This window comes from Phoxinus phoxinus (genome assembly GCF_949152265.1).
Source record: "Phoxinus phoxinus genome assembly, chromosome: 21".
Taxonomy (NCBI): domain Eukaryota; kingdom Metazoa; phylum Chordata; class Actinopteri; order Cypriniformes; family Leuciscidae; genus Phoxinus; species Phoxinus phoxinus.
In genome coordinates, this window is record NC_136896.1 from 28,187,574 (window position 1) to 28,204,399 (window position 16,826).

The 16,826-nt window shown below is 35.1% G+C and overlaps 1 protein-coding gene across 2 annotated transcripts in view; it reads left to right on the top strand.

Moving 5' to 3' along the window:
- wnk4a (WNK lysine deficient protein kinase 4a) overlaps positions 1–16,826 on the top strand; it is a 63,831-nt gene that overhangs the window by 34,009 nt on the left and 12,996 nt on the right. For both annotated transcript variants that reach the window (XM_079594644.1, XM_079594645.1), the window contains 8 exons: positions 2,202–2,290; positions 3,514–3,733; positions 6,796–7,156; positions 9,258–9,403; positions 9,548–9,612; positions 10,826–10,961; positions 12,531–12,647; positions 15,030–15,200. In XM_079594644.1, coding sequence (XP_079450770.1) covers positions 2,202–2,290; positions 3,514–3,733; positions 6,796–7,156; positions 9,258–9,403; positions 9,548–9,612; positions 10,826–10,961; positions 12,531–12,647; positions 15,030–15,200 — 1,305 coding nt within the window. The remainder of the gene's footprint in view (positions 1–2,201; positions 2,291–3,513; positions 3,734–6,795; positions 7,157–9,257; positions 9,404–9,547; positions 9,613–10,825; positions 10,962–12,530; positions 12,648–15,029; positions 15,201–16,826) is intronic.

A 16,826-nucleotide genomic window follows, 5' to 3' on the forward strand; every position in this document is an offset into this window, starting at 1 on the left:
GCCAAGGAGCGCACCGAAGTGTAAACGCAACAGGCTCTCGTCCAAAACTCCCGTGAACTCCATGCTTTATGCAGCTCATGCTCCACAAATATTACACGAGTCCACTGGGAAAGTGACCTACTCCAGCTGTAATTCAGCCCTCAGCTGTAAATCTTTGAAATTTAACAGTTTAACTTCACATTATTGAAGACTTTTGTGTAGTCGAAGTAACTCAAATGTGACAAATAACAGGTTGTAGATCTTAAAATGATTAATCCAGCCATGTGAAAATGTTGTGAAGTGTATTTTGGAAGAAATTAATAGTTCAGGGCTTTATTCAATTTTATCACTGGGTTCAAGAACAGATTAAGGTAAAAGAGATTTACATATATGTTATTATTAATGATTTACACATTTTTCAAAGTGTCTTATAGTTCTGAAAGTAAAAAAAAAAGGAATATAGAGAGCCTAAGTCCCGCCCCTCCGCTTCCGGCTCATGGGACCTTATTTCGGAAAAAATATGTATGGTAGTCAATGGCGAGAGACAACTTATCTTTTTATTCCGTCCAAACTGTGCCCTGAATTACACATATGATGTTTGTCAATTTAAAAGATAATTATGAAAGTCAAGAAAGTCGCAGTTTGTCATAAAACAGAAGAGTAACATTTAGTTTTATGTGAAAATCACTCAATGAACTACATCTCTCGTCTCGCACTATACGTCACCGTTGCTCGTGTGTGTGCAGTCTGGTGCAACACACTCCGGCATCACGGTGTAACGTTACGATTATAACGTAAGACTATAGAAAAACTGACAGACGTTAGCTTCAGTAAAGTTAGCTTCAGTAAAGTTAGCTTCAGTAAAGTTAGCTTCAGTAAAGTTAGCGTCAGTAAAGTTAGCTTCAGTAAAGTCAGCTTCAGTAAAGTTAGCTTCAGTAAAGTTAGCGTCAGTAAAGTTAGCTTCAGTAAAGTTAGCTTCAGTAAAGTTAGCTTCAGTAAAGTTAGCTTCAGTAAAGTTAGCGTCAGTAAAGTTAGCTTCAGTAAAGTTAGCTTCAGTAAAGTTAGCTTCAGTAAAGTCAGCTTCAGTAAAGTTAGCTTCAGTAAAGTTAGCGTCAGTAAAGTTAGCTTCAGTAAAGTTAGCTTCAGTAAAGTTAGCTTCAGTAAAGTTAGCTTCAGTAAAGTTAGCTTCAGTAAAGTTAGCGTCAGTAAAGTTAGCTTCAGTAAAGTTAGCTTCAGTAAAGTTAGCTTCAGTAAAGTTAGCTTCAGTAAAGTTAGCTTCAGTAAAGTTAGCTTCAGTAAAGTTAGCTTCAGTAAAGTTAGTTTCAGTAAAGTTAGCTTCAGTAAAGTTAGCTTCAGTAAAGTTAGCTTCAGTAAAGTTAGCTTCATTCACTGAGTGAAAAGGTATGACGTCACATGTGCGCCTTTTCGGTTTGTAGTCTTTGTAATGACGTATTTTCACAGTCTTATACCTCAACAGTTTAACATCAAACTGCGACTTTCTTGACTTTAAAATGTATCTTTTAAATTAAAAAACATCATATGTGTAATTCAGGGCACAATTCAAACGAGATCAAAATATTTGTTGTCTCTCGCCATTGACTACCATACAATATTTTTCCGAAATAAGGTCCCGTGGTGGTCCACCGGAAGGGGAGGGACTTAGGCTCTCTATCGCACAAAACTAAATAAAGCCCCGCGTGTTCGGCGCTTCTGGGAGGTCATTATACCAAATCATTTTGATGACAGACTTTGGCTCGGGCATTTCAGAATGACCAAACCAACATTTGAGATGCTGTGCGATGCGATTGGTCCACTGGTTAGTCCAGTTATCCAATCACATCCACTGTGGCAAAGCCACATGAGTTTTTCTGTTGTGCCTCAACTGAATAATACATTTTTAGATGCATCTTTATCATTTCTGTGCATCTTGGCATTTCCATCCAGTGTTTTTTATGCAATATCCCAAAATTCCCATAAAAATAGGGGGATGGAAGCCTAGCTATTGTCAGTAACAAATCAGCAACTTTTAAAAAAAACTATTTGCCTGTAGCTCTCATGTAACTCGCTGTGATTCGATTATCCGAAAGGGATCTTATCACGAGAATAATAAGAATCATCTCATTAACATTTGAACATTAGATTAATGATTGGCATTATTAAAACTTATTAAGCCTCTTTGACTGATGTTTTTCTCCAACTTTTGACATTTCTGCTGTTTTCAGGGTATAAAGCCAGACAGTTTCAACAAGGTGAAAGTTCCAGAGTTGAAGGAAATCATTGAAGGCTGTATCCGCACGAACAAAGATGAGAGGTACTTTACTGCAGCTCAGACTATTGATTTGATATCACACTTTAAAAATGTTCTGTGATCCCAATCTGATACAGAAGCAATATGTATTCACTGGTTGTTACCATTATGTGGAATTGTTCTGCAAAGTCACAGTCTTTAAGACTGTCATTCTACATAGCTTGTGTTTTTAATAAAAAAGAAAAATCTTAATGTCACAGGGTCAACAGTGATTTTACTGAAAACAAACTCAAAATAACAATCTCTGAACTTTAAAAATAAAAATACAAACACAGACCAATGATAGGAAACCATAAACTGGGGTTGCAAATTAATCAAACTGTGAATCACCATAGAAACGAGTGCAAACAGAACAGGAAACAGTGCAAAACCAAACAAAACTGACACTTAAATTACAGTATAAATAATAATATATCCACAATGTTAAAATATTTATCTACTCCACTTTCCAACAACTTGGCAAACCATGTAGCTTAGCCTTTTAAACTATTGAGCCAAATATGTGACCATTATGTGATGTTTCAATGTTTAAAATCACTCAAACGTCTTTTTGTTGTAGGAATTTAGAAGGCATGCATTAGGGTTGTTACTACACTAAAACTATTACACACATTTTTTTAAAAATAAAGCTAAAATAAAACATGAAAATTAAAAATATTGCTTTGGCAACTGACTGAAATAAGTTTGAAGTTGAAGCAGTAAAATTACTAACTGTAAATAAATAAAAACTAATGTTGAACTAAAACTGAAATAATAAAAACCTAAATAGAAATGTTTTTTTTTATTTTTTATAAAAATTTTAAAAACACAAGAATGTGAATACAATTTAAATGAAAAGGAAAATATAAATTAAAAATAAAATAAAACAGATTATTGGAGTATGTTTTACAAGAAAACTTGTGATTTTTTAGAATTATTTGGGAAATTTACTAACAGTTTCTGAGTGGAAACTGTTCTTACACCCAATTTTAAATTAAAGTCATGTGTCACAAAAAATTAATTGTGAAGCGTGAAGTCTAGTGCCACTGCACCTTGATGCCAAAATAATTTGAATAATTGAATCATTATTATGCTTAAATAATTGTACAACTTGAAAACAGATGCACATAACCTATATTTCCAAATACAACATTATTCACAAAACAGGTTTAGCTGTTAAATGACATTTATTTCAACTTAGTTTTATACATTGAGTTTGTGTGATTCATATCAATCTCTCTGGCTAGATACACCATCCAGGACCTGCTGGAGCACACGTTCTTCCAGGAGCACAACGGCGTCCATGTTGAATTGGCTGAGGAAGATGATATGGTCAAGTCCGGCCTGAAGCTCTGGCTCCGCATGGACGACACCAAGAAGCTCCACGGAAAGTACAAGGACAACAACGCCATCGAGTTCCTGTTTGAGCTTTACAAAGACGTGCCGGAGGAGGTGGCTCAGGAGATGGTGAGCTGCACACATAATCTCATGTCCCACTATGAGGTCTCACTGTCAGCTTTTAATATGCTTTATGAAGGGATCCTAGGTGTGGTTACATTCCTCAGCTACTATGACTCAGTGGTTTACTGTCACTTTAAACACTAAACCCAGATATTCCCCTCAGGGATCAACAAAGCCTATGTGTTCACAGATGTACGTTCATATGTGGGTTGAGCTTCCTGCAGAGATCTGCAACAATGGTCCTGAAGCTTTGATATTCACAGAGCTATGAAGTAAATTTGTGTTTCTTAGTAACTCATACCTGTCATTTAACAGGTGTTTATTTTAAAGAGAAACTCTATTGATCACATTTAATAAAAAAAAAAGAAGCATTTTCTATTGCAACACAATTTTCATGACAATAAAGCACATTTCTCCACTCATTTCTCATAAGCAGGAGCCGAAATGTTTCCAGACATTTTACTTTTGAGTTTTTGCTAATAATTTTGAGAATAGTCTTATTCTCAATGTCATTTCTCATTACTGTAAGGCAATCATTTTTCTGATTATTGGTAATGAAACTGAGGGAATGTGCTTCATTGAATGAAAATAATGTAAAAATGTAAAAACCTTAATGGTCATTAATAGTGTTGTCACACAATATCAAAAATTCTGTAGTGTGTACAATGTCAGAAATTCGTCACTGTTCTCTGTACCAATTTTGATACCAAACTACCAAAAAATATTAGACCATTTGGTAACACTTTATTTTACAATGTCATTGTAACATGTAAAATGTACTTAGTTTAGTAATAACAGTTAATTATGTATAATTACATGCAACTAACCCTAAACCAAACCCAATAGCAAGTACGTACATGTTGTTAAAACTATATTACTCAGTACTTTATATTACTGTATAATTACACGGTAACAATGAGACCTTTAAATAAAGTGTAACCAATATTATATTATATTATTTTGGTAACTATTTGAAAATAAAAAAATCTATATTAAATGAATAAATACATTTAAACAATTAAACCAATTAAATGATAATTTTATAATTAAGTAAATAATACATTGAACAGCATGTAGCCTTCAAATATGAGTAAATATTGCATTCAAATTACCAAATGAAAAGTTAGAATAACAAATAAAAAACACACATTATGTGTAATAGAGCAGGTGGCAAGTTTATACACTACAGAATTTATTTTATTTTTTAAGAAAAATATAATTAATTTTTATTTTACTTTGGACTCAAATATAAAGCAGAAATGTTCTTGACAGCTTTTGTAAGATTCATATTTTGAAGGACCAAACCTGCAGAAATTAAAAATAGATAGATAGATAGATAGATAGATAGATAGATAGATAGATAGATAGATAGATAGATAGATAGATAGATAGATAGATAGATAGATAGATAGATAGATAGATATATATATATAGATAGATAGATAGATGTAATAATAAGAAAATAACTAAAAGAGTGTGAAAAATGACTTCATGAAATATAATATATAATAAAAATATAATAATAATTTTTTTTTGGTCTTTCATTTATTGTTTCATGTATTTTTGTATTTGTCTATGTTTGCATTCATTTATTTTTATATTTATTTATGAATACATTTTTTTGTACTTTTTTCCGTGTGCAACATGTAACTGAGGGAGGGGTTGAGAGCCCACTTATTTACTTCTCATTTCTACAGGTTTGGCTTCAGTGTCTTTCATTCACTGTTTTGACTTTCCAGAACTGACCTTCACGTTGTTGGTAATTTCCAACAATCTGTCCTCATTCAGTGTGGATTGCTTTACTCTTCCTGTGTCAGTAATGTGGGGACGTCACTGAACTCTTGACCTTCATAGAGCACAAAGTTTCAAACACACCTGTATCTACTGGCAGGCTTTTTCTTGACATAGTGGGACATGACCCTCGCCATTCCCTTCAGCTTAAAGACGAGGCCTGTGTATTGTAACCCTGCTGTGTGTTGCATAACAGTTTCAAGGGCAGATCTTTTTAATCATCGGCGTGGAAATGTGAGAGCGGGGCCAAAGGAGGAAGAGGGTCACGTGACCGGTGATAGAACCGCTTCAAGACCGTGTTGTGAAACTGGAGCCTTTCTCTTGTCCAGACGCTTTATTAGGCTGGACGGTCACAATCCTCCTTTTATCACTCATCAGGTCTGCTTTTCATCAAGAACAAATTTATCGTCAAATCACATCGACGGAGGGTTATCATGTAATTTGACCAGCTGATGTGGTGATAGAGACTTCAGAGCAACATTATTTCAGTGGAAACACACTGTTCCACAGTTGTGTGAAAGGTTATCGAGATCTCCATTGCGGAGCCATTTTCATCAATGCCAAGCAAAATTTAGCTTTAGATCGGTAAAGAATGCAGAATTTGTCCATAACAAGACACCGTATTTCAGACTTGCATTTGGTGCTACAGGCAAAAGCATTGTTTTTTTTCAGTCTTATTTCAGACTGGTGAAAATAAAACATCAACAATATATATTTAAGTGTTTATTTTATTACACTTTATATAGTTGCGTCTGTAAAATTAAATTACAATACATATCTGTAAAGTCTGTTTTCAGTCAGAAATCTCCACTTCAGCAGCTTCACACACACCAAACTTTACATTTTTATTCCCATCTTTATTCTGAAAGCTTTGTTAATATGTCATTTTATTTCAGTTGATGTTTGTAAAATAAAAGATAGATCCAAAATCCTCAACAAGTTAATCTGTCAACAAAAGGAAATAATCATTTTGAACCTGGCTTTATCCAATGTTCAGATTTCTGCTCTGGAAATGTATGCAAACGAGTGCATATTTAATTAGATAATGCACATTTGCATATTTAAACAACATTTCAGAAAGCTTGTAATACAAAACAACTGTTTTAATTGTACTGTGATTGATCAACTGTGGAACGTTTAGTTGAATTTGATTCCCAATCCTAAATAGTATGTGACTTTAGTAATTGTCAATACTATTTAGGGCAGATAGGGTGGATACTAGTATGCACATTGGGACAAAACGTTTTGTACTTCCTAATAAAGTCTGTCTTTCCCAGGTGATTCTGGGGTTTGTATGCGAGGTGGACTACAAGCTGGTGGCCAAGGCCATGCGAGACCGTGTGACGGCCATCAAGCGCCAGCGGGAAAAGCATCGCCGGCTAGCAGAGCAGCAGCAGAAGAAGAAGAAGGAGGACATCATTGAGGAAGAGCCTGAGCTGTCATCGCCCAAACCCACCGTTCAAATGTCTGAAAACCCCGCCCCCTTTCCTGAGCAGGCCCCGCCCACTCCTGGAATCCCTGAACCTGTTCGTGGCTCATCGGATTCTGGGATTATCGGGAGCTTCCCACCAGAGCCAGAGGAACCGGAGGCCGATCAACACTTCCACATCCACCACACAAGCTGCTCCTCAACAACCTGTAAGCACTAGATCTGTGTTTCATCATGTTTATGTAGTAATAGAACGATACATCAGTCAGATGGATATATTTTTGGTTCATTATTGGCAACCCCACAATGATAAACCTCTATTTTCGATGTCTTTTTGCTCCCCTGCACAGGTTCAAAACGTCCAGTAAGCCTCACATAAACTACACTGTGCAGTGCCCTATATTTTCCTCAATGTTTCTTTCACGGCGTGTTAAGAGCAGCGGCTCTCCGGGACCTGAGAACAGCATGGCACAGTCAACTGACTCCACAAATAAACTCTTTTTAATAGCCAGTGTGTGTATGCTTATCGGGGAGGGTGAGGGGGTCGGGTACAGTTAGCAACTTATGCAGTTTGACACACTTTTAGAGTGGAAACTATAGAAGAAGGGAACTGTAATATGAAGCACTAGATTTACCGCATTTTTATTAACTGTAATATTCCTGCGTCATGTGTATCGTATGTCTTCTCTATGTTGATGTGTTAATAGTGAGCCATGGTTATTATAGTTAGCTAAAACAAAAACCATAAATATCATTTCTGTTGCTTGAAATAAAACAACTAAAATAAAATATAAAAATACTTAAACTTATTATATTTCATCTAGAAACACACAGCAGTGCTATTTTAGTATTGAGATTTTATTACATTTTCTGTTTTGCATTTTTTTTATGTCTATGTTTCTCATTTCTCTTTTTCATTTAGTTTAACTTAGTATTGAAAATAACTAAAACTAAAATAAAATGAATAAATGGTAACACTTTAGTGTGGGGTCCAGTTCTCCATATTAACTAGTTACTTAGTTATTAGAATGTGTATTATTGAGTATTTATTGACTGTTTATTAGTACTTATAAAGCACATATTCATATTTATGGTCATAATTCTGCATGACCATATTCTACATCCCTTAATCACCCAATACCTAAACTTAACAACTACCTTACTAACTATTAATAAACAATAATTCGTAGTTAATACTGTGAGAATTGGACCATAAACTAAAGTGTGGCCAAATAAAAAAACTAAACTAAAACTAAAAAAGAAAAAGACAAATACACAATTTTACTAAAACTAGCTAAAATTAGCATTTCTCATTTTCATTTGGTTTGACTAAAATAACCCCGGAAATTACATGCAGTAAAAAATCTGTATACCGTGGCCACGAATTAACTAACCGTTCCCCCAACTCACTAAAGTATCAGCACGTTTAAAAAAAAAGTTTTTTTTGCCGTATTTTGCCTTTTTATTAGGATAAGACAGTAGCTAGACATGAAGTAAGGTGGGAGAGAGAGGGGGGACGGGATCGGGAAAGGTCCACGAGCCAGGATTTGAACTCGGGTCGCCCGAAGCACAACAGCACTACATGTCGGCGCACTTGCCCACGAGGCTATCGCGCCGACTGACCCTTTTACTCATTTGTTACGTTGTTTCAATTAAATCATGCGCACGTTATAATTCATTCCCTCGATTTAGCCAAACAAATATGAGAGAATTAATTAGTACAATGTGGCCACAATTTCAGAGAACAAATGATTATATTGTGTGCTTGATTTAGTAAAAGAATAGAACTAATTATTATATCGTGCCCACGATTTATTCAAAACGAGGGAACATATTAATAAAACGTGGCCACTATTTACTAAAACTAGAGACAGAATTCAAGCAGAATTATTAATTCATGGCCACGATATATCTATATATATATATTTTTTGTCCGCATGTCATGTGCAGGGCTCCGTAAAAACTGAAATAAAATTAACAAAATTCTATACAGACATATTTATATTTTTTTTTTAAATGAATTCAAAATATCAATGATACTAAAATAGCACTGCAGTGAGTTCGATATTTTTTTTATATTATTCGTATTATTTTATATAGAAATAAATAGTGCATTTAGAGGTGAATATTGTCTACTAGCATGAAATCCCCTCAAAATGCAAATTATTAAAGAATAAATATTTTGAAGTAAAATATAGTACTTTCATTGCATAAAAAAGCGCACTGTCTTCGGTCTGTTTTGAGCGCCGAGGATCACAAGTGAGGTATTACCAGAAGGTTAACAGACTGTCTGACTCTGTGTTTCTCCAGCTGACTGTGAGACTGATGGAGATCTCAGCCCCTCTGGTTTACAGGATGGTCCCGAGGCTTCAAACATCAGCTGCTCTCCACAGGCCACGCCCACAGAGGCCACGCCCATCACCACTCCACCAATCCCAGCTCTCCGTTTCCCCTCAGTGAGTTTATAATGACAAAATTGGCCTCACTTAATGACGAGTTAAACGTAGGAGACCCATTTAAACTCAATTTACCATTGCAGGAAGTCATAATGAACATGCTTCTTTGATGTTAAGTACATGTATCCCTTAATCTCTTCTCAGAGTATTGCCGTGTCGACTAAAACAGAGAGAGGACCTCCTAGCCCTTTCTCCTCACCTGTGGACAGGTAAAAACCTGCTTTCTTGATCCCTCAGCTCTTAAGTAGCATCTGTGCCATATTAAAAACATCCATGAGACACACAGAACTTCGAGGTTTGTGTTTTACTTTAGTGCCAGATGTACTGATGGCTTTGTGCTCAGTAGGGTCCATGTTTTCATATGGAGTCCATCCCCTCCGCTCATCTTTCGTAACAGTGCACATGCTCCACGTCCTATAGGATACTGTTTATACACCACAGGGCTCTTGGATGCCGTCCCTAGCAAATGCCTGCCATTACAACATAGTTTTCCACTCATAAGAACTTCACGTTTCTCAGCAGGCTTTCAAAAGAGCCAGAGTCTGCCAAGCAGTAGGCTGGCTATAAACGGTTTTGTGGGCCTCGTAGGAAGCCCAGTGTTTGGATTAAACGGAGGCTTGTGTTGGTAAAAGACCTGAGAGACACAATTAGCTCATAGAAACAAGCTGAGAATGGACTCCACGTCCCAACAGGCCAAACTCGGCAAAGATAAAGCCAATTCAAATACTACATCTGTCTAGTGCTTTCTCTGTAGCCGTTATATTGGATTTCCAGGAAACAGTGCGGTGAAAACTACATGTTTTGAAGGACATGACAACTGGACATTCAATACAATTGAGCACACTTCTTTTTCACAAGGGTCCTCTGTGCTGGACATTACTCACACAATGCAAGCTGTGGGGTCAAAGGCTAAAAGAAGGACATGCTAAAGTTTGTTTACTTCAGACTTGTAAATCCTAATAAGAGCGAACACACAGCACTCATGAAATTCACCATGTTCTCTTATAAACCCAATATTAAACAAATAAGGGTGTTGAGATGGTGAGAGAGGGAAATTCCTTTGTGGTTTTCTTCATTTTGTGCTTATTGAACCGTTTTTATAGGCCCAGTTTAACTTCAGGTCTTCCCAACACCCGTTTACTTAACATGATGTTCACTTTTGTACTTTTATAGGTTTACTTGGTTTTGCAATGTTAGCATAACAAACTTAGTTTTAGCAAATGGTGGTGGGCGAGTTACACACAGACGTTAAATACTTGTGGTTAAGTGTTTGCTTAAATCCCTTTACCCGATTAGCAAACATCTAGTAATGAAAGCTGATAATGATACACAGGTATTTTCCTGCAGTTTGGACTGTCATAGAGTGCAAAATATAATGTTTTTTCCATAATCTGTCATATAATTATTGTGATTATGTCACAGTTATGCTTCAGATGTGACCTCAGGCTTGAGCGATGGCTACGAGGGACAATCAGAGAGGGGGAGCAAGTCAGCGACCCGACGGACAGCAGGGAAACTGTTTAGACGGAGAACGCGGTCCCGCCTGCGAATTACAGGGGTGAGAAGAAATCTTCATTTCATCCGGTCACGTGTACATACTCCTAACTAATGGTGGAGCGATTATGGGCTTTTTGGTGGCCGATGCAGATGGCGATATCTTAGAGAGCAGCGTGGCCAATAAAAAGTAGATAAATATGATCTTTAAATATTTCATTTTAAAGATATTTGACATTATATTTACCAAATTAAATAATACATTTGTTATAATAACTTAATATTAAAAAGTTATAAATATATATATTAAAACAATTATTAATTAAAAATAATATTAGAATATAATTATCATATAATTTTGACTATTTCATTTATAAAGGTAGTAAATGCTGTTATAATATTTATATTATTTGACATTATATTTACCAATGAAAAAAAAAATCTTCAAAAAGAACACGAGGAAGCTTAGCATTACTAATAACTTATTTTGTTATAAATTCTTGAATATATATATATATATATATATATATTTTTTAAATAATATTATAATATAATTGTAATATAATTTTGACTATTTCATTTGGAAAGACAATAAATGCTGCAATATTTACATTAATTTGACAATAAATTCACTAAATTTAGTAAATAGTCAAATAATTATGAATAAACTAATAACTAATAACTTTTTATTATTAATGTATTATAATAACTTATAATACATAAATTATTAATTATATTAGATATATTGTATATAATTATATATTATACAAGTTTAATACATTTGAAATGATTATTATTGTAATATTATAATATAATTAATATAATTTTGACAGGTCTTGGCGCTGTCAAAATAAAGGTCCCATTCCGACAGTTATCAGAAAAAGTAGTGCCCAGTATTGGTAATTCAAAAATGCTAAATATCTGTGATATATCGGTCAACCATTACTCCTAACCACTGGCCAGTCCATTTCTGCACTTCGGTAAAACCATCCGATGATCAATAAGTAATGTTAGCAAGGCAAATGGTGATATCTTGCAATGATATTGCGTGTGAATTTCAGATGTTTAGCAGTTGTCCGTGTGTGATGGTTCTCTGTGGGGGTACGGGATGTCCTCAGTTTCATGAGGAACCCTCTGGGCTTGCATTGATTAGTGTTCAAAGGGCCAGAGAGATAAACTATAAACACACAGTCAAACACAATTAGCTCAGACCATGACTAATGCACACTTGCACACGCACAAAGAGAATTTTCTCTTTATTTATCCTATTATGCATAAATCATTTGAATAATCTTGTTATTGAACTGAATTGAACCAACACTGAACTGAAGTGAACTGAATATCGACACATTATTATCTTGCTACAGCGGCTTTGCAGTAGAGTTTGAATTTGTCTCAAGTTTTCGTGATTAATTCTGTTACTTTCCTGTTTATTACTGTGAATATGCTTTGAAACGATTCTACTGTATAAAGCGCATCTAAATGCATAAATGTTAAAAATGTCTTTTCATTGATGACAGAATATGAAATACGTTTGGGGGCGTCTAGAAACCCACCTCGGCTGTATCAATAACATGAATGTCTGGTAATATGCACTTGTATTTTACAATGACGTGTGTGTTGTTCCCCACAGCTGTCTGATAAAGTAGATCGGGTGGTTGAGTGTCAGCTTCAGACTCATAACGATAAGATGGTCACCTTTAAATTTGACCTGGATGGCGACAACCCTGAGGACATCGCAGCGGTCATGGTAAGTGCCTAACATCTTAAATTCTCACACTGACACATTGTCTTTTCTTTCCTTTATCGTGTCACTGCATAAGAACCGACAGCTGGACTCATGTTGATGTGTTTGGGTCGTACTCAGGAAAAGTACCACTGCATGTTTATTTGTTGAATTTCATTTCAAATAATCATATTTGCCAACCTCAGGCTGAAAGTATCAGAGTAACCCCAATATTCAGATTAATGCTCATCAAAAACAAAAAACGAATTCAATAGCAAATAGACTCTTTTTACATATTGTAATGATGAGTTTCCGTAGCTATTAACATTGTAAATCTATTTTTTCTTTATATATATTTTATTTATTTATTATTTAACGTACATTTAGAACACAATACTTTGTGTTATATTTTCTTGCCATTAAATTTCAGAAAGCGAGTTACTGCTGCTGTGACATCTTTCCCTCTTCTGACCACCTTAATCGATTTTTTGAACTCTTTTGTAAAGCAACACGACTGTTTTCAACATTGATCATATAAAGAAATGTTTCTTGAGCAGCAAATTATAATATTAGAGTGATTTCTGAAGGATCATGTGACTCAAAATTCCGCTTTGACCAAGAATAAATTACATTTTAAAATAAATTGACATAGAAAACAATTACTTTAAATTGTAAACACATTTAACAATATTACAGTTTTTACTGTAACTTTTTTAATAAATGTTGAAATGAATGTTAACAATGATTAATGTTTTAGAATTTTTTTTATTTATAGTTCATGCTAACTAATAATAGTTATCTCTTTAATAAACACTCCCTTAAATATAAAAAACTGCCAATCTACTATATTTTTTAAATCATCGTTCTGAATCCGATCCAGACGTAGTCTTTGACAATAACATGATTTTCTCAGCTTTTTCTTCAAAATGTGTTTTTTTTTTGTAACTCATCTACATTCAAGTGTTGATCAAAAAAGACTGACTGAAGCTAGTATAAAATGTTTTTGTGTGTTTGTTTAAAAGCAGAGCTGTTTTTTCTTTGATATTTTGCATGTTCAGTTATTCACACAACAGTGTATTCTGTGGGCCTAAATTATGTTTCATAGAAGAGCGCAATACACGATACACATGCACATACTAACATTTTACTATTATTGTTGTACATTTCAGAGATATTTTGATATTTAAGCTGAGCAGATCACCAACTGTTTCAGACATCTGGTTCTGTTTGTCCCTCATTATAAGATGCAGGAGAGCGGTTGCATTTCTTCTTTTTTTCTTTTTTCCGAATGAACGTTCACCCCCTAAACGTATAAAATGTCCCAGTGTTTACACAAAATGTCATGGGCTGTTTATACTTTGTAAATAAAATGTCAGGATGAAAACAAAATTTACCCTATCTATTTTCTAAATGCATGTTATTGATCTTATTGTGAACAATTATGTCTGTAGGTACTACTAACTATAAGTAACTTTGCAACGACATATCAACTGGCAGTCATTAGAGAATCAGTGAACTGTCTGCTTAGTATCTGCTAACACTTTATTTTGATGCTCCTCAACAGACTTACTGACTATAAGTAACTTTCCAAGTACATGTCAACTTATTCTACTAACCCAAACCCGAACACTCTACTAATACTGTAATACGAGAGTTAGTTCACATGTAGTTGCAAAGTTACTTATTATACTTATAACAAACACAACACAATATTTCTAATTTAAATAATTCCCACTCAAGGCATGATAATAATGAAACCTATTCTAGTAGAGCCCAAAACACTAAATCAAGACTTTGAAAAAGGCAATAATAGGATGAATGGGCAAGAAGAGGAGTGAATAAAATCTTTGTGCAACAAAAAAAACTGTGCTTTTCATATCAAAGTATAAATAGGATATTATTTTATTTATATATATTTTTTTCCATAAGTTTGAGGCTTTGATTGTAATGCTGAGTGTGTAGGAGTGGATGTACGGATGCCTATTGTAAGTGTGTGTGTTCGATGACAGGACTGTGTGACTGCATGCAGCTCAGAAACAGAAGCTCTTTGTTTCGTCTCAGAGTCCTGGCAGCGCTGGAGTCGCTCCTGGTGTGTTATTGGTCGAAGGGTGAACACCCACTGCTATTAGTGGTGTGTAAAAGCTCAGCTTGTGGACAAACTTAATTAAAGCTCCCTTGAATTAAAAGAGTGTCCACAAGTGCGCACATGCTCAATTTAAACACGTTTCATTTTAAGTAGTCAAGGGATAGTTAGAATCGCACAGAGAGCCCCCTTGATCCCTGCGTGGTCTACGTGCGCTACGTGTGCCGATGCCAGGTTCCCCTCGCCGTTCAGAATTAATGGTGCTTCTTAAGTCGAGCTTGCTCAGTTTGTTTTGTTTATTTCTTTTTTCTTACCCCCTCAAGGTGCATAATGAGTTCATCCTGCCCTCAGAGAAGGAAGGTTTCATTCACCGCATCGGTGACATCATTAAGCGAGCAGAGTCTATGCTGAAGGAGTCATCTGGTCAACATGAACCCTACGGAGCCGCACGTCCCTCTTATCTTAACGCCGTCAACTCACTGACTGGTTCTCAGGTGAGCCTGCACGTGAATAAACCGTCCAGTCCACTCACTTTCATAATCCATTGCAACGTGATAACTACCAATAAGCTATGCCACTTATTTGAATAATTATTTATGCACTAGTAGCAGATTATTTTGCATTTATGCATTTGGCAGACGCTTTTATCCAAAGCGACTTACATTGCATTTCAAGCGACACATTTAACATTCTTATCATTTTATGCAATGTTTCAAAGAAGAAGATAAATCATGTTTCCAGCTGTAGCTGTAGGTGAGGGTGTGCGCTCTGTTCCGGAGTTTACACAACCGCTATCTTTCAACAGAGTTCTCTGTGTTTGTGAGTGTTTTTGTTAGAAAATGATCGGTTTCAGATTAAACTCATAATCTTGAGGTGCGTCCTGTACTGTTCTGTTCTGGGCAGCACAAAAGAGGACAGTTTAACAATGAGCGACTGCTTTAGATATGTGTACACCTTGTGCATTTAAATTTCCTCCGATTTCCTCTGCTATTTACAATGTAAATGAACCTTTAATGGAACCTGCGTAATCACAGATCTTTTTCTCCAATCTCATTACAAACAACATTGTCAATAAAGTTATATTGGGATACTGGCAATGAAGATATTACATTTTGAATCTCAATATTGCTATATAGTTATCAACATCAACATCCATAACCAGAACGTTCCAATTTAATATATACTGTATAAATATATACTTCAGATGTAAAAGATCTGAAATTTTCTTCTAAAATTAGCATTTTTATCAAGCTCGGATTGGTTAAGTTCAGTAATTTCACTTTAATGACATTTCATAGGTAATTTTCATTGCTGTTAAAGTGAAATAATTGAACATAAACATACAAACTCAAAATTATCATTCTAGAAGAAAATTTCAGATGGCACTTAGAGGCTTTTGCATCATACATTATATATATCCCCCAGCTCCACCTGCCTAGATCTGCTACAGATTTATAAATGTCTCTTTATACAGCAGCAGCGTATCTTACATGCTCAGTTACATGCGTGTGTGTATCTGTTAGCAGTAGCAAGTCCATATTTGATCTGCAGCGGCAGCAATAATGTTTTTGAACAAATATATTTTTGATCAAATAAGTGCATCCTTATTAAAGAAGACAGGCTCAAAATTTAAAATTCCTAATGATTCCAAAATTCTGAACCAAAAGTTTATATACTATTAATAATCATTTGCTTTATAAGATAAAAGTAAAATGTCCTTAACATATTTGTTATCTGGTAAAAATGCTATAAAAGCAATAAGGCACTCGAGGCTGTGCTGCGTGACGCCTAATGCCCTTTAGCTACAACTATATTCATAGTATAATATGGCTGCTTATAACTAGTCATGCTGCTATGAAAATATGATGAATATTTGTCCATATATCCAAAAAACAGTAACATGAACATCATGGTATTTTTAGCTGCTCTTTGCAATAAAATGTTCACTTGGTGTCCAAACTCTGTAGAACAAAATGCAGTCTCGGTTTACTCCAGCCTGCCAGTCAACTGATCTAAAGATACGTCTTAATTAGTACAGAGAAGCAGAACAATGGCCGTTTTATTTGGATTTAGAGATCTATAACAGCCTAATGGAGGCACACACACCCACACAATCATGC